This window comes from Chanodichthys erythropterus, chromosome 3 (genome assembly GCF_024489055.1).
Source record: "Chanodichthys erythropterus isolate Z2021 chromosome 3, ASM2448905v1, whole genome shotgun sequence".
In the NCBI taxonomy this organism is placed as follows: Eukaryota; Metazoa; Chordata; class Actinopteri; order Cypriniformes; family Xenocyprididae; genus Chanodichthys; species Chanodichthys erythropterus.
The window spans coordinates 52,266,260-52,285,727 of record NC_090223.1 but is presented as its reverse complement, the minus strand read 5'-3'; the positions used below and the strand labels follow the sequence as shown (position 1 = coordinate 52,285,727).

The 19,468-nt window shown below is 38.0% G+C and overlaps 1 protein-coding gene across 2 annotated transcripts in view; it reads right to left on the bottom strand.

The window, feature by feature from the left end:
* The window catches only part of LOC137017955 (alpha-1,6-mannosylglycoprotein 6-beta-N-acetylglucosaminyltransferase B-like), a 138,164-nt gene that overhangs the window by 96,065 nt on the left and 22,631 nt on the right, over positions 1–19,468 (bottom strand). For both annotated transcript variants that reach the window (XM_067382761.1, XM_067382760.1), the window contains exon 3: positions 3,424–3,568. In XM_067382761.1, coding sequence (XP_067238862.1) covers positions 3,424–3,568 — 145 coding nt within the window. The remainder of the gene's footprint in view (positions 1–3,423; positions 3,569–19,468) is intronic.

The following is a 19,468-nucleotide window of genomic DNA, read 5'->3' as shown; positions in this document are numbered from 1 at the left end:
GCGTTAGTGAGCATAGAGCTCACTTTTCATTGAGCGCATATGTTCTCAATGCAGCTTGCGGAGGCGGGGCCGGCAAGTGACCAAGAGGAAAATATGCTATATCAACTGAATATATATAACATAGGTCTCACCTGAGACGGGGGAGAACTTTATGTTATATTTCTCAATAAACGCAGCTTGCGGGACGACAGCAGCAAGCAACGCGCTGAGAAAAAACAAACTTTGGCAGAAATCTGCTATATCAGCTGAATATATATAAATATAACAGGTCTCACTCGAGAAGAGGGAGAACATCATGTCATATTTCCCAATGAACGCGGCTTGCGGGCGGAACCATCAAGCAACGCGTAGACAACTCAGCAAACAGCAGAAATATGCTCCGTTAAATGAGTATAACATGTTTCTTGCCTGAGTCGGGGAAGAATGTCATGTCACAATTCTCAATGGGCGCGGCTTGCGGGGGCGGGACCGGCAAGGGACGCGCACAGAGATATGGAGAATACACTCAATCAAATTAAAAATGTATCATGAGTCTCGCCTAAGTCAGGGGAGAGCATCATGTCAAATTCAGCTGAGTGAGAGCTCGCTCTCATGCTCCCGTAGTGAGAGCACGTGTCCTCGATGAAAGCAGTTTGCGTGGGCGGACCCGGCAAATGACGTGTTTGAGGAAATGGCATTTAAAGCAAACACCAGCGAGAAATAGAAAAATAAGCTCTGTAACGTTACTCCCCACGGAAGACGGCAGGGGATGAGCTGCTCTCAGATGCTGAAGGCGGCACGAGGGCGGCGGTGAACAGCTGCTAGAGAGCGAAGATCCACAGAGCGAGAGAACGCCGTGAAAACGGCGGAGAAATTGCTCTTTTATGTGGCTAAAACCGCTGGATATAGCTCTTTAAATTGTTTGCCGGATGGCGGCAGGAGACTCGCTGAGAGGCGGCCGGTAGCGGGAAGCGGCGGCTCGAGAGCGGTAGTCTGCGAGGGCGCTGCTGCAGTCGGCGGTCTCAGCTGGTCCTCTGCGGTGCCTCTTCGATGGCGGAGAGAGCTCGTTCCAGGCGGCGAAGGCATTCAGCGAAATACAGCGAATATATGTGTAGTCGTTGCTGAAGGAGAGAAAACTGAAATCCTATGGTGAAACGCTTTGGCGGGCTCGTTGGCGCGCTGTATCGCCATAGGCTCGTGCAGCTATGCTGCGCCGTCATTGTTTTGTTTTGTTTTTTGTTTTTTTTTTGGTGTTTTTTTTTTTGGTGTTTTTGAGAGAGAGAGAGAGATCATCACATGAGTTGACTTAGTAAATTTAACTTAAAAAAATAAATAAAAATGTTGATTTCCTAAAATGGTTTTATCACTATTATGGTGATTAGTGTTCCTTTTGGTTGGGCCTTAGAACTTGACTGATATTGCTACAATTATCTTTCTATTGATACAGCGGTTCAACAAGAAATCACAGCTATTTGTGGTTTCAAAGGAAGAGAAGTAATAAATATTCTATGAACGTGTGATGGCGCATGCATGCACGTCAAATAAACAAAGCGGATTAGAAATGGGAACGCAATAATTCTATCCTTATTCTAAAATATTTTGCAAACATATTTTATCCAGGAGTGTTCAAATCTCTTCCCCAAATACAACAACATCATAATCTGCAGTTTAAAAACAGGCACAGTTTGTTCAATAAACCACTATTTAAAAATGTTATTTCCCCCTTCTGGACCAAAAAAACAAACCAAACCATGGCTTTAAAACCGAGGTATGCACTGAAATGTCATTTTTGTGTACTGTTACACCCCTAATATTATTGTCACTAATTTTTAAAAGCAAAAACATCTTCTGTGTGAACATACCTTTATGCCTGTCACAACATTTTTTGGATGACGGCACAGCTTTTAAAAGGTAATTTCTGTTGATTAACATCACAGAGTTTAGGGTATTTTGGTTTCGATGTGTGAATGGTATCTCATTGGTAAATAGACCGAACACTGCTGCTTGAGTTAACATTTGTGTATATACCAAAAATATCAATCAGGTAATTTGTGAAAGCACAGAGTTTGAAAATATTGATTATTTTTGCAGTTCCACTGGTGACACTAGAGGTGCAGAAATGATGCACTTCAGCTTTAAATTATCACTTCACTGATTACTTTTCAGTGACACAGAAGAAACAGAAAGTTTACGACTTTGATGCTCATCAAAGATTGTATACCTGGGGTATGTGGGTGTTTTTATCCTCTAAGATAAGATGATGTCTGAAGATATCACAAGGAAAGCCAAGGCACCAGTAACTGTTTGAACTTCTGATGTGACAGGCATCTGTTTCCATGGAGACAGGTGAAAACTCTGGGAAGTGTCTTGACTAACTCATCAGCAAGTAGTTGACTTTCTGAAACATTCAGACTACTGCTGCCTTCAAGACCTGTTGGGAACTTCCTACTTATGAACTATGGTGTGATGTGTGTTCAAGCAGGGATGTACTAAAATGGATGAGTTGAGCTTCACTCCTCAGACAGCATTTTTTTGTGAGGGCCAAGGGTTGCACAAGTGTATTTTCTGTGTTCTCTATTTATTTTTTGCACTCTTAGAAGAAAAAGTTCTATAAAGTACCTTCAATTAAGGATTCTTTCAGGCGCTTCATATATAAAAGGTTATGAATTTAGTTTAAATTAATTCATTTTGTTTTAATTTATTAAATTTTAGGAATTAAACAGCTCATAAACAATTTATCACTAGAAATTTTGCAATCATTTAAGACATTTTTTCCATACATAGAACCTTTTTGGCATAAACTGCATCACGAAACCTAGGGTTTTATATAGAACCCCATTGATTTTTATTTATTTATTTTTTTTCTGAGTGTATATTATTTTTTTATTCTCATGCAGCCACAGAAAATGATGGCAGATGTGTTTTGATTATGCTGGCCAGTTGCCTCATTAACCAGAAGCTACGAGTGTTTTCTGGCAAGCTTTTTTCAAGCTATTCCTCATCATATACACAAAATGTATGTAAACCAGTGTTCACATTCTCTTGGAAGTGGACAACGGTTTAAAAATTAACATGTAAGAAAGCAAATCGTTGTGTTTCAGCATAGTGAAACAAATACAATTCTTCAATTTAAAAATTCTTTAGTCAAATCTCATTTGGTTCCTTTTTAGTTGGTAATTTCAGTAACTTAATTAACTTGTGCTCAAGCCATGTTGAACTGCATTTTCAGTTGAACCATGCACTAACTGCTACTGTTCACTTCACACAGCAAAAAGATAAACAAGGAGATAACTGGCAATTACAACATTGTGATGCCGTTCATGTACGCTCATCTCGTAAATACAGTTATCCCTACATGACTTGAAGGCAGCAAGTGACATCTGAATTCAAGAATGTCGCTGAGAATATTATTGCTGCGTGGTAATCATGAATGTGAAGTTGCACCTGTGGAGAGCGGAGCTCAGCTCCTCCAGTTTGTGGGATTCGCTGTTGTTGCTCATTTTCGATAGGGTGTCGATCCTCTTCATGATTATCTCCAACATATCGCTGATCTTTCTCAGGACCCCACGAGACTCCAGACCGCCCAACACTGTGACACAAAACAATGAGTACATGTAAGTTCGGACAGATACAAAAAGCAGTCATGTACTGCTAAGAGACCCTGCTGGAAAGACCAGAATGTTAAGTCACCCACACAGCAGTAGTGATGGCCGATTTCGAAACATTGCTTCATGAAGCTCCGAAGCTTCATGAATCTTTTTGTTTCGAATCAGTGATTCGGAGCGTGTATCAAACTGCCAAAGTCACGTGATTTTAGTAAACGAGGCTTCATCACGTCATCACTGTTTCGAAACAGTTCGAAATTTCAATGGTTCACCAACAGAGGGCGATGATAAAGTGAGCTTATTGAACTATTGAACAAGTGTCTAGCTTTACCCTATGGTTTTACCTGATCTCCGATCAGTTTTATACAGTTGTACATGTTTTAATTATACATTAGAATAATTAAGATTAATAATGGTAGTTATTAATCTCTTATTGGCCTGTTTAACTTGAGCCATGGAACAGAGAAACAAGCCTTTAAAGTTGATAAAAGAACACAAATTATACGGACACTCTATATTTAATCTTATTAGATGATTAGTTAATTCCATTTAATTTATTTTACTTTAAATAAAACTTTTGCAATACATTTGTTAAAGTGTATTTTTAATGCATGTTTGGCCTGAGTTTTGTTGCATTTGCACTGCTCTGACCACTAGGGGTCACCGTGGAGACGGGTGTCAGATTGTTTCGAAGCCTCGAATCATTACGGCACATTTGATTCAACTGCTTCAGTGTTTCATGAAGCCTCGATCTGCCCATCACTACACAGCAGGAGACTCCTAGGTGGACCTGCATTCAAGTCGCCAAACCCGCGTGACTGACACATTTGTTTTGGCACCGCCCAGAGGATCAGCTCTGCTTCCGGGCGGCACCGTAAATTCTACTTTCAATCAGTGGATCCTGAGCAGACCCATGTCGGATCCGTGGAGGCACACACGCCTTTACTGTAACGGTTGTATTAATTTGCGGGTCCCAAACGGTCCAAAATCCGCCTTCGTTGCGGATCTGTCACTGCGCGCAAGTAGACACTGATACGGGTCCGTTTACGGATATGGTCCAGAGTTCTTTTGCTGTGTGGGTAAGGTTAAATTGATTTATTAAATTAATACATTTTCAGAATTATTAATTATTAAAAGTCTTCAGTGTCACGTCATCCTTCAGAAATCAATCTAATATGCTATGTTAATCAAGAAACATTTCTTATTATTGTCAATGTTGATATATGCATATTTTTCATACATTTTTTTTATTTTATTTCTTTGATGAATATTAAGTTCAAAAGATCAGCTTTTATTTAAAATATATATTTACTTGTACAGTGTGTGGAAACTGTTGCCCATTTAGTTTAAAGTCACCATTATGGTGATATGTGTTTGCTTTAGTTGGGCTTTTGACTAGAGGTCTTCTCAGGTCCTAAAATCTGTACCCAACTTGAATCACTTTTTACCCAGCATGCAACAATATATATATATATATATATATATATATATATATATATATACATATATATATATATATATATATATATATATATATATATATATATATATATATGTTTTTTTTTGTTTTTTGTTTTTTTTTAAGAAAAATCCGACCCAAGACAGACCCAATAAAATTAGACCTGAATCCGGCCTGACCCGACAACATGAACCAAACTGGAACTGAATGTAAATTACATTGATATGTGCACAGCCTGCAGCCCCACAGTCAGGAAAAATCCCAGTGTCCTGCTGACTGATTTGGCTACTGCTACATTAGTTTCATTTAACCCATTTATTTACTTATTACTCTATATCATTGCCTGCCAATGGATACAAGTTATTTCTGAGTTAGCTCAAGGAAAGCCTAATAAATCATTCACTAGTATTGTCTTCAACTATTTACCTCATCTCCAGCAAAGGGCTTCTGCACATAAAAAAGAAAAGCCCTGCATGAACAAGCAGCATAATGAAGCAAGTGGCTTTTCCTGATGGATCTCATAGCTATAAGATGGATTTCTGTGTGCAAGGTTACAAACGTTTGTTCCTTTTCTACGTGCGTTTCTCAAAACTGCACTTGACAGGAACGCGCAAGTACGCACTGAAGTGCTGAAATGTCAATCACCCATCATTGTAACCTAATTACATCCTATATCTTTTGGTGTAATATTACCTGACGATAAGATGATTAAAATTTATTATTCGGGTCTTCTCAAGTCCATTCGGAAAAAGCACTTTTTTTTTTTAAATTACCCAAGACCTGAGGTTACTAATACCGAACCCCACCCATGTCCGAGGCACTCGTCAAAGTTTTGGACCCGAACCCGCTTGGGTTGGACCTCGGGTTTTCAGATCTAAATGGACCTGTGAAGACCTCTACTCTTGATCCTTGATTTTTTTAACGTTAGTTTTTCTCTGGCTGCTGTCTGTCACATTTTAGTTCCAAAGATGATGAAGAAAGTTCTAATAACAACAGTCTTTATTAAATAAACCAAATACAGGTAGATCCAAAGCGTAACAGCACACAAAACAGCGTGTAAACACAACCAATACCGGAAAACTGAATGGAGCACAAGGAGGAACTTAAATACACAGTGAATGATAAACTAATAAAGAACAGCTGTGATGATTGAATGAGTGTCCATGGAAACTAATGACTGTAGAGAAACTAGGAACAAAGGAAACAGAAAACTGGTGAGAAACTAAAAGTCCATGAAAGAGAAACTAATACAAACTAAACTGAATGTATTCATGACACTGTAAATGTGTGTTTGTAAGGTACATTTTCCATGGCAAAGAAAAGCCAAGAAAAAAATTGGGGGATGATCTGTTGGATCTGAACATTGTGTATCCTGATTCACAGATAGAATCCCAAAGTTTATCACTAGATGTTAGACTTTACAAGTTATACCAACACAACTTTCTTTGTAAACCCAACTCAAATATTTTGTGTAGCAGAAACAACCCAATTGACCCTTCGCCAGGGGTTTGATTGACAGGCGAGCTAACCAATCATAATGCCGAATCCACCATTTTGTCTGACAAAGCAGTCGGGGAGTTAGCAGATTAATGTAGGTGGAGTTAAACTTGAAAAATGGTGTGTATTGACGTCTTTCCGCAATTGAAACAACATTCCTTATGATGTTCATTCATGTTTATTTGATGATATAAATGAACTAGTAGGAAGAGATGATCGGAGAGACTTTGTTTCATATCAAAAGTAACCTGCTCTGTCTTGTCTGTCGGCGTGTTGTCAGTGTATTTTTCACTGCATAAGAACTGTCACGGGAAAGCACGGAAACAGGCAAGTAGATCCAAGTGCAGCTCTTTAATAGACAAATCCAAATCATAGTCGTCCAAGCAAAGGTCATAATCCATTAAACAGTCCATAACAAAAACAGGGAAAAACAAACAGAATGTTGTGACCATAAATTAAACCACCATGACAAGAACAGAACAAACACAGACTAAATAGACAAACACTGATTGCAGAACTCAACACAGCTGGATACAATGACAGGATAATGAGTCCAGGAGTGAGTATGGGAAATGAATTACAAGGGGTGAAAACAAGAGTCCGGGTTGAAGTGCCCTCTAGTGGCTGATTAGGGAACTCCCGCTAGTGATCATGACAAGAACATGATGTGTGGCATAGCTTTTCGGACGTAGCAACAGTAACTAAAGGGGGCGGGTCTTTGCGAACGGTCAATTGAATGAAATTGAATACACATCATTGTAACACAGTAAATATATTGTAACATGTTTTTCTATATATGAAAAGCAGCAATTCCTTATGTATTACTAACAATATATTTTTTTCAATACATTTAAACCGTTTAGTATATTGATCATAAATATATGGAAATATATTTTCTTTCTGTAAGGGCAAGTACCAATCCAACATGGAAATTTATGTTGGCCTAAGCTGTTCAACAGAGGAGAAACACAATACAGAGATAAAGATTCTCTAGGGCTACACTCTCTTCTGAGAAAGGCTCAAAAACAAAGTCAAGGCAAAACAAAGAGCCTAAATGGAGACTGAACTCAAATTCGCTGGCATATTAGTTGTATTTACTCATAATACCAACAACAGGCTGAGGGTTTTATTCAACAACATTTCAAAAGCTTCTCATTAGCACAGCCTCTCTCTCTCTCCAGAGCATCAGCAATGAGGCAGCCTACTTCTACTCTCATCACTGAAGAAAGGACACAAACAGCACAATACAGGAAGGGGACCAATTAGGCTGACAGTCGAGTTTAATTTCAGAGCTTTCAGAGCTCCTGCTGTCTGTTTCCTGGGAAGCTGGTGCGAGTGAGTGGATGCCTCTCACCTGGCCAATTAAACAGAACACATCTACAGCTGTGAGGTCAGTAGGCCTCCAGAACACTCCGCTCTGACATTCTCTGTTATAGAGATCATCCTGAATGGAATTAATCTTTTTTAATGATGAAGGCTACAAGAACATTACAGCAGAGTTTCTTCTAAAGTGTCTTTTACCCAGATTAAGGCCTCTGTGGCTGGTCTTCCTCAGAACTAGACTACATTCTTTCAGGGTCAAACAATTCTCACAGTTGGATATTTGTACTTTCATTGTAAGTAGCATGTTCACATTCATAATGATGGTAAACAGGGTTAATTTGTCATAATGAAATTCTGTGATTGTTTACTCACCCTCATGTCATTTTAAACCTGTAGGCATATATGGAACATGTTTTGAAGAATGCTGAAGTCTAAACAACTTTGGATTCCATGGAGAAAAAAAAAAAAAAAAAAAAACTCTGACTAATTGGGAAGGATTGGCCAAGGATCCCCGAGGAAGTTTGACTAACATGTAATGCAACCAATAACAGTTCGTTTTGTACATGTTTAGGGGCATGAAAATGTAAAGTTGATGTCCCTACAATAATAGACAAGCGTGCATCTAATAAATTATTCATTCAAGAATGTTGTGCAAGTTTACTACAACAATGGAGCCACAAACTTCATATACTTTTGAAAATCCAGCATTTAATTGATTTTGGTAAGCGCTCATTGTCACAGTTTTAAATAGGACAGTGTTCTTCTTCCACAAGGGGGTTAGGTGTCATGGCATTTGTTTCCAGGGGGCTCATTAAAGAATGCAACACACACATTCTTTAGGATTTGTCTTTGACTTTGAAAATCTTGAAGCATTTCCAGTGTTTCCAAGTGTGCCCTATGCATCGAACCAATAGGACTTGGTTCTATTGGTTGGTGATTGCCTGAAGGCTGATCTGAATGAAAGGAGGATCAAGATATGCCTGGATGTACTTAAATTTTCTTCACCTCAATGAAAGCAAAACAGAGATTATAGTCTTTGAATCTTCGGAAGCTGCTACCTCCCCTTGTCTAAATTTTGGTAATTTGTCTTCATGTGTGAAACCACTAGTGAAGAACTTGGGTGTGTATTTTGATAACGGTCTAAAATTTGACAGATTAATACGGTAGTCAAAACCATTTTTTTTCCATCTTAGAGTCTTAGCTAAAATAAAACCATTCTTTATTTTAAGGACTTTGAAAGGGTCATCCATGCTTTTATTTCAACAAGGCTTGATTACTGTAATTCCCTTTATATGGGTATTAACCAAGCATCTCTTAACTGTCTCCAAATGGTACAAAATGTGCTGCTAGGCTCCTTACTGGTGTGCGCAAATGGGAGCATATTACCCCGGTACTGATATCTTTGCATTTGCTCCCAATTCGTTGCAGAATTGATTTTAAAGTTTTGTTGCTGGTTTTTAAAGCTCTGAACGGTCTAGCTCTGGTATATATTACTGATTTACTATCTGTTCATAATCCTGGAAGGTCTCTTAGGTCTTCCAACCAGAGACAGTGAAACGTTCCTCGGGCTAGACTGAAATCAAGAGGAGACTGAGCCTTTGCTGTTGCCGCACCAAAACTCTGGAATAGTTTACCTGTTTTTATTAGAACTGCCTCTACACTACATGAGTTTAAAACAAAACTCAAATCTTTTTTCTCTGGTTTTTAATTGTCGTTGATGTGTGCTGTGTCTGGTTTGTTTTGCGCTGTAATTTATGGTGTACATGGTGTTAGTTTGTTATACTGTACAGCACAACAATTGGTCAACAATTGTTGTTTTTATTGGTGCTATATAAATAAAGCTGAGTTGAGTTGAAAGTTGAGTTTATTTGGACCAGCTTGCTCCTCTGAATCTCAACCTGTAAGTATAATTAATAATTGATGTTTATATTTTCTAGTGATCGTTCAAAATTCGTAGTTTTGTATATTATGTTTTGTAACATACACCCTAGTCTGTGTATCTCCAGCTAACCTGCTAACTCACGTTTCTGTAGTTCTGCTATTTAGATGTGGGTCCAATATTGTCTAAAAATATGTTGATTAATGCAGCTTGTCCGTCTTATTACTTGGAGCAATAATCAAGGATGGAACACGACTTTTGTTTACAAAGTGTAATGCATTATCAGCTATTCACGTTTGTGCTCAGCTAATGTGGGAGTTTACAACATAGCTGTGGGCCCGGTTTGCTTACACAACTGTAAAACAAACAGTTTTTTTCCTCTGCGTTTTTATTATTAGAGTAGTATGGAGCTCTATCTGTATTGTAATAGGATGTTAAGATGCTAGTCCGAGCTAACTAGTTGAAGTATTCTCTCTGTAAAGAGTAAACACCCATTGTAATGTCAAACAATGATATAGCCATTTTCTACTTTGTTAATAGTTATGACGAAAAAGTCTGTGTACACATCTGGCCTAAATGTTTATCTTATGTTAGAGGTTTTCAGCTTCGTTTGGCATTCTGATACAGCACATAAAGTATAACAGTGATGCTGCTATCACATCTTATAAATAAGCAAACTAAGGTGAACCATACCATAGAGAAATATCACCTATTCCTATTGAGCTCCTTAATTAACTCCCATAACAATATTTGGAACCTTTAAAAAGGCATAATAGGGGCACTTTAAAAATGAAACACTCTTTAAAATCTCCTGGAGGACTTACCTATTGTGACCTACCATTAGTTAATGTTCACAATTTTCTTGAGAAGGTCTGGCTCGAAAGCAAATATGACTTAATATCAAACTTCAAATATGTGAGCCAAATAAGTAATATCTAGGAGAGTAATATCTAATGCTCAGATGCACACTTAGATCCACTGAAATACACCATCTTGTCATACTATTTTCAGCATAGGTATAATATTATTTGGAATGCAAATTTTAATCATGCATACAATTCAGGACAGATTGTATGCAAATTAGGATGCAGTGAGTGATTATAGTTGCATAGCGTCACGTTTATTTCCCTTGCCAAAAAAAGGGAGGGGGGGGGGTGGGTGGAGTAAACAACCACCAATCATATGCTAACATGCAATCGTACACTTATCTTATACATTTCCCATTCATTTGTTTACTGAAGTGTGAGTAGAAATTTCTGTCAGAGTTTACTGACAGCTAGTCAAAGACACTGGGTTAAAAATAACCTGGAACATATCTTTAAGAGAATCCTAATTTTATTCAAATTGACTCAAAACTTTTCCTATTGTGCTCATTAATCAACCCTATTATGCAGGCAGAACAGTACAGATAGCAAAACCAGCAGCACAGTTCAGTCATTACTGTCCATGAGAAAGTCAACATCATTTGCTTATTTAAAATATACATGATTTTATTGGGTTTTTAATCTGATGAGATTAATTTCTGTTTTGAAAATTGGAGATGAACTCCATAGTGTTTGAAGTATGGAATACTAATGTCTTTGAGAATCCCTGCTAAAACTAATAGCATAGCTAGAAATGTTCACTGTCTCGGTTAACTATAGACCCGATATGACCCAGCTATGAGTAACTAATTTCTAGCCAAAATAACCTTGAATTTGGTTACATGTCATTTTTGCTAAATAACTTACAAAATGTATGATATTCCATCATATAAGCAAAGTCTACAGTGATTTGGTTTCATTTATATAACTAGTCCATTCTTTGATGTCTAGTCTATTCTTGGGCTATGGTTAGATGTCTATTAAATTTTCACTGACAGCTCAAATTTTGCCTTGTTTAAGATGTCAGGGCTGTGTTTGGACAGCTATTAGACATCTTTTAAATGCAAATTGCTTGCTGGGTCTTCTTGACTATCTTATCCAACAAGACAGCCAGTCTTGTAATATTTAAGACCAGATTTGGCCTTGAGTCTCCCTTAAGTCCAAGGCCATATTTTCACGGTCTTGGTCTTTTCACGGTTTCTTAGGTCTCAGGAGCATTTGGACTCAGTCTTGACTAGTACTCTAAACTGGACATAACTACTACAACACCATAACTACGGTTTGTGCAGGCTTGCTAATATTATCTACTCTGTGCTACTATGTCTCTGGACCACTGTGTGTGAGCTGTGGAGATTTTTGTGATTGTTCACCCCAAAGGAAAGCATGATTACACAGCCTGAATTGTTCAGATCTCTTTAGGTATCTGTCCTGACTTAAACTCTGATTTGACCCTATTCTGGTTTTGGTCTTGTCTCAAAGACAACTTAAAGACCATGCCAGTGTTGGTCCACCAGCAAGGCCAGCATCAACCAAGCACTTTAACAAGCCTAGACAAGCTTGCTAATTCATTCTGATCTTGTGCCAGGTATATTTTTATTGGACAAGACCTAACAGTCTCTAGATTAGCAAAAGGTCTCTATAGGAATTAGTACATGTTTCAAAACTATGTTCACCATACCACAGTCAAATCCCAGCTGAGATGTAAAATCATTATCCCTGATTCCCTAAACCCTCTTGAACCTTAAGCTATACATTTGATCTTTGTGATGTTCTAAGGTTGACTTTAATGCGGACACCATTTTCAAAGCTCTGGATCAGTGAATGATGCGAGCAGTGTGTGCCTGCTAATCCTACTAACGTATGCTGCCTCAGCTTCCTGATGTATTTATTAGCTTGCTGAAAATCCCCCATTTGTTAAACAGCGAGGGCTGATAGAGTGATTCAGGACTCCCACATGCAGCTGTATATTGCTGACTGGAGCCGGATCTTGGATGGAAATGCTTGTGTGTGCATGTATGCAGGTGTCTGTGTTAGAGATCCTTAAGGCCATTATATGTGTGTTATGTGTGGGTGAAGGGGTTTGGGCAATACAGTAATACTGTATCTAGCATTCTCTATAATACATTTATTTACTACATTTTGCTTTGCAGATCAAAGCTGAAAAGGGTCTCTAAAGAGTCTTGCTTGGGGATTTGGGAGTCAGTTTCAGTCCATCAGGGGACATCTTTAATATGTATTATTTTCTAATTATTTTCCCTTAAGTCCACATATTATTTTTTGCAACAAATTACCAATTTTTCACCCTCACTCTGACAATTAGAACTGAAAAAAAACAAAAAAACAATGTGCCTGTATCTAAATACCTGATCTCACCTATTTTAGACACTAGTGGAGACCCTTGGGATTGTGTGTAACCGGTCCTACTCAACTTACTCCAAGCGGGATTCGAACTACTGTCTCCGGCATGGGAAGCAGGCGCACCTACAAGGACGCTAAAGACTGCAGCCTTTGGTGTCAGTCGCCAGCGTGCCTTGAGGCAAAGGGAGTGAGATTTACACGCACATCTCTTACTAGCTTGCTTCCGTTACACTCAGCCCCCATACCTCACTCTCATCTGGGTCACGGCACCAAATGCAACCAGTTCCGAGTAGGAATCAAATGGGCATCTCCGGCATGGGAGGCTGGCACGCTGACGAGGAGGCTAAAGACTGCAGCCTCTTGCGTCAGTTGCCAGTGTTCCTCTTGTGGCCAGGGGAGTGAAGTTTACCCGCACAGTTTTTATTAGCTTGTTTCCATTACATGTGCTATACGTTGGGTCTACTATCAGAAGTATTTCTATCCTTTCATTAGTAATGGGGCAAGGCTACCCATCAAAAAAGAGAAAAAAAAAAAAAAAAAGGAAAAAGTGTCCTCATATTGTGATACTGTTATAGAAATATGAATATAAATTGTCTTTACATGCAGTACAGAGTCGTTCTCAAACTGCATGTGCAATAAACAGCTTAATCACTAACAGACTGAACAGAATTTGGAAGATCTGTTTCATACAATAGTAAATATCCAGCACCTCCTTTTTGTTTTCTGACTTACAAATGATCCAGTTATGCTGTGAGAAACCAGTACATGAGTAAACTGTAAACTGATTAGCTTGTTTGAGTGATTAGATCAAAAGAGGGATTCATTCCCAATCTGACATCACTAATTCTGATGCAGACATGACATGGTTGCTGAAATCTCAGAGAAAATGAATCTCAGGTCATCATATCTCCACCATCAGACAAGTATTTAACAGTAATAATTTAAGGGTGCACAGCAGTATTTTAAAGATGCCCAAAGATGCCCATGTCTAATACCCAACAGCCTATGCAACAATTTGTCACCAAATTGTGTAATCTAAAGAGTACCACAAGGGTTGAGGACGACATTTGGAATGGAGCCTTAGTTCATATCGGACCAGGTCAAGTGGCTGGATACTGAATAGGTGTTGATTTGCTGAAAATTACAGCATTTACTAGCTCTGTTTTGCTTGTGAACAACGTAAAAATGCAGGTACACCTTGACAAGTACTGACCAGCATAAACCAGGCTGGATCAACAAGGAATTTGTGCTTGATTTTTCAGCAGAGATGTGCTCATGGTTCTGATGACAATACGATTTTTAAATCTGAATGAGGTTTTCACAGCATAGATTTAGTAAGTGAACCCAATCACGTGCCTCATATCCTCGTACTTTGGACAGTCATTAAAATGCTTTGTATAAAGAATAGCTTCAGCACTTGAGGGTGAAAAAAGGTCAAATAGTGATAGAAAACATGTCAGTTGGAGTTAAAGGTGCTAAAGAGGATTTTTTTCGTCGACTGAGAAACCAAAGACTGTTTGTGAGTTTTTGAAATGAGCGCATTCGTAAGAACAACCCCCCTCCTTCACAGCTCATTTCATGCACGAGTATTGGAACACGAGTGTTTACCACCGGCATTCGCTGTGTCGTGTTATTGGATTCATTATGTCGGCCTCACCACAGGTAACTCATAATCTGCAGTTGTTACTCCTGTCTCCTGACAAAAACATTGCATGCGGCGCCTGTGGAGTGTGGAAAGTTACTGGAGCGCGCAGCCGCGCACGTCTCTCACAAGGAACGTCATGACATTGATTGACAAGCCAGAAGGCCAATCCGTGCTCGTCTCTCTCAAGGAACGTCATGGCAGTGAATGACAAGCCAATTCATCATTGGATGATGTTTTTAAGGCCCTACCTCATGCACAGATGATGTATATTAATATTATTCCTTTCAGTGCACCTAATAAATAGTCTTTTATCAGTTAGTAAAGACAGTTTCAAGTAATATTGCAAAAATGTATAAAACAAAACATCCTATTTAGTACCTTTAAAGAGTTTTATGCATAACATATATAGCCATACAGTATATGTTGGGATGCGGAATGCTAGCACATTTATATAAACAGATTGCGTGCGTTGTTCGTCCAATCCATTACAGTGAAACCGCAAATAAAAATGTTAACAGAAGAATTAGGAATATACAGTGTGAAATGGTTATGCTTAAGCTTATGAATACCCAGGAATAAATAACCCTGGGTGAATTAATGAGAAGTGTGAAATACGGGGTTAACTATTTAAAGTGTGAAAAGCCCTAAAGTGTGTCTACATAGACTTTTGCCACGTTACAGGTATGTTTTGTTCATAAACTTTAAAGTACTGTGAGTTACACATGCAGTACTTCATAAGGCAAGCCACTGGCAACACTTAAAACAACTTTCATAGTTTTGATATATATAACACTTAATATAACCTTAATCAAAGTCATACTGTAGTTTATTGCATCTTTTGGAGCATCAAGCAGCTAGCTGATAGGTAAACACTTTGAGTCAGCACAGGCTGTTGGGTAAACATTCACTGCTGGCTGGGAGCTCCTGAATATGGAGAAGTGTACCGCTGTGATTGACTGTGTCTTGGTATTGTAGCATGCTGTAAGCCCTTTTGGCTAAGTGCATAAGACAGGCCATCTAAACCAGGGATTGTGGGTTTTAGTCTCATCTGGGCTAAGTTTAGGTTGAGTGAGACAGGATATGCCTAAAGGTCAAAGGATAAAAACCATCCTCTGCTAAGACTGCTCATTACTCCTGAACTTCCCCTCAGGGATCAATACAGTGCATCTGTCTTCTAAGAGTTGAGAGTCTTCTGTACTGAACAGCTGGAGGAAATGTTTCCAGCAGTGTGAGTGCATAAGATACAGATGTGTTATCACTAATTGGCAGAAGAATAAAGTCACATTGTGCTATATTTGCCCGGGTAAAATGAGTAAAATGTTTGACTCTAGTTTAAAGAGGCAAACAATGTTCATATCATGTAGTTAGCTTTGAAAATAAAACATGGGAATATTGGTTGCTGAATGCTAAACATTCTTTAGTTGCCTTGACAAGAATTTTTAAGTTCACAATACTATCTTACTCATTAGATAAACAAAACTATTAACGTTGACTTTAACTGGAGCAAATTAGTTGAGTCAACTTAGCAAGCTGAGCATGAGAGGATGCCTTTTTTAAGTTCAAGGGTTTTTTGTTTTGTTTTGTTTTGTTTTACAGTGCAGAATGCCGTAATGTGGATTTAGAATTCTGCAGCAGCTCTGATCTAGACATGGAAACTAGATAATTGGGTGAACTATCACTGTTTTGGGTAAAGTACTGTATGTCATTGATAATATCAACAGGGACAATTCCTCTGGGGAGGTAAAGAGGCAAGTGCCTCAAAAAATGGAATGAGGAAATAATCCATATTAGAATAATAAAACAATGCAAACAATACAAAATGTGACATTAAAACAAGTATAAATCACTCATTTGTCCAACAACGACACCCACAGGTGCCTCCTCTGATCCCATGAACTTAAAACAGACACCCTAAAGCAGTGGTCGGCAATAGGCAAAACTGGCCCGCCAGCAATAATATCTGGCCCACGCCCGCAGTCAGATTATTTTGATAGCAGCTGGTTCTGAAATAGATCTGTCTGGAGAGCGCAGTTCATGGTTGCATAGCAACAACTAGATACCACGGGAGCGCAAGCGCTTTGGAAAGGAAAGAGGCGCGGCCACACTTTCCACGCATTTTTAGACGCGACATGTTAATGGCCCCTAATATTATATTCTTTGCAAATAGCGACAACTTCATTGCAGATAAGACTCATTGGCTTTGCATTCACAAAACCAGGTAGGATGAACGCATAGTTGTCTTTCCATTGTTCTTTGTATTCCCTATTTTCGCTGTCAACTTTCCTCTTTTGACTCTTTGAGTATTTCTATCACCAGCTAGCTTAAATGTTAACATCACTCTGCACACAATGTAATAGCGTACCTCCAGCACGCAAAAAAAAAAAAAAAATGGAGTTTAGTACGTGAGGATGCCACGGAATAATTCTGAGTGTAAAAGTAGGCTACGTCAAATAATTATTACAATAAGTTAGGCTTCATTGTGTAACAAGCAAATTAAAATGATACTCATTTATTATTCACAATATGGAAATAAAACATAGTTCGCTATGAGCATGACTCAAACATGCCATTAATGGGCTTATTCAAGTCCTCTTTTAATTTTTTGTTATTTTTATCCATTCCTCATCTCCCACATATGTGTGTTTTAGCAAGGTGGTCAGTGTTGCAAGTTGGTGAATAAAGATACATGCCAGGTTACGTGTCACTACTCTGCTTTATTAATTTATCCAGTGTTAAACCCAGACACTGCCACACAAATGTGGCTTTTTTGTTTGTTTAATGACTGTCCTACTACAGGATTTTGTGGGGGTAATTGAGAATGAATGGGTGGAAGGTCATGTGAGAGGAGGCAATGCCTCCATTACACTATGATTGGATATGATTGTTTATGGTTGAAAACGATAGGTTTGTGCAATAAATCCCGCCTCTTGTTTTCATTTGCATTCTGAGTTCACGAATCAATCGGAATAAACAATGTGATGAGTTTAATGGGAAGACTAATAGGTAAACAATTAAGCCATTTAGAAATTACTGCTTTATGTCATGTCAAAATCAAACTTGAAATTAGCTTGGTGAAATCAAAGGTAGCCTACTACATACTCATCTGTGTCCAGTGTTTACCGAGCCTGATGACTGAAATAAGTTGACTGTTAAAAAGAACAGCTGAACATCAGTTGACAAATAAAATGTATTGTTTCAATTGTTAAATTGTGCTTTTAGTTACTATTTTGCAATAAATATAAATAGGTTTAAAGTAACTGGATGAGATTTATACCTGGTTTTAATGAATAGAAAATTAATTATATAGTTAATGTAAAAAAACCCACAAAATAGAATTGTATTTGGTTTCTCTATTTTATGTAATATTTACAAACCCAATTCCAAAAAATTGTGAATAAAAAAGGAATGCAATAATTTACAAATCTCATAAACTTATATTTTATTGACAATAGAATATACATAACATATCAAATGTTGAAAGTGAGACATTTTGAAATGTCTGGCCAAATATTGGCTAATTGTGGATTTCTTGAGCTACACATTCCAAAAAAGCTGGGACAGGTAGCAATAAGAGGCTGGAAAAGTTAAATGTACATATAAGGAACAGCTGGAGGACCAGTTTGCAACTTATTAGGTCAGTTGGCAACATGATTGGGGATAAAAAGAGCCTCTTAGAGTGGCAGTGTCTCTCAGAAGTCAAGATGGGCAGAGGAACACCAATTCCCCCAGTGCTGCAGCAAAAAAATAGTGGAGCAATATCAGAAAGGAGTTTCTCAGAGAAAAATTGCAAAAAGTCATCTACAGTGCATAATATCATCCAAAGAATCTGGAACAATCTCTGAGCATAAGGGTCAAGGCCGGAAAACCATACTGGATGCCCGTGATCTTCGGGCCCTTAGACGGCACTGCATCACAGACAGGAATGCTACTGTAATGGAAATCACAACATAGGCTCAGGAATACTTCCAGAAAACATTGTTGTGAACACAATCCACCGTGCCATTCGCCGTTGCCGGCTAAAACTCTATAGGTCAAAAAAGAAGCCATATCTAAACATGATCCAGAAGCGCAGGCGTTTTCTCTGGGCCAAGGCTCATTTAAAACTTATTTTTCCCTTAAAATTTTCTCAGTTTAAACATTTGATATGTCATCTATGTTGTATTCTGAATAAAATATTGATATTTGAAACTTCCACATCATTGCATTCTGTTTTTATTCACAATTTGTACAGTGTCCCAACTTTTTTGGAATCGGGTTTGTATTTAACCAGGAAGATGTGACAACATTAAGTTTTTCATATATATATATATATAATTTTTATTTATATATATGTGTGTGTGTGTGTATGTTTGTATGTGTGTGTTATTGATATGCTTATAGTGCATTTTCATTTAATAAATGCAAACAAGTAGCTTGACATAATTGAATCACATACTTTTTCTTTCTCCAAAAATACACAAGCACGAATTTAAATTCTGCACCATACCTCTCCATAAAACGTTACTGATGATTAGTCGCAGTGAATGCCCATTTTATGAGTGCAGGTGTGGATATATTCCACATGTCAAAACAAAAGCTACTAAAGTCTTTCCCTACCAAATGAACTGCCATATCAATGAAATTGAAACTAGCTTTTCATAGTACTGTTGGATGAAGTCACTTGAGAGAAAAAAATGTAATAAGGAGGTACACTAGGGACAGAATAAAAAAAAGTAATAAATTCTAAATTTTCTCCTGAAAATTTAATCCCTTGTCTTCGGCGTTCTGTAATGAGAAATATATATATATATAAATAAATATCAATACCCATCACCTTTTTTTTTCACCTGCTTTTTTCCACACTTCACAATCTAGTAGAGC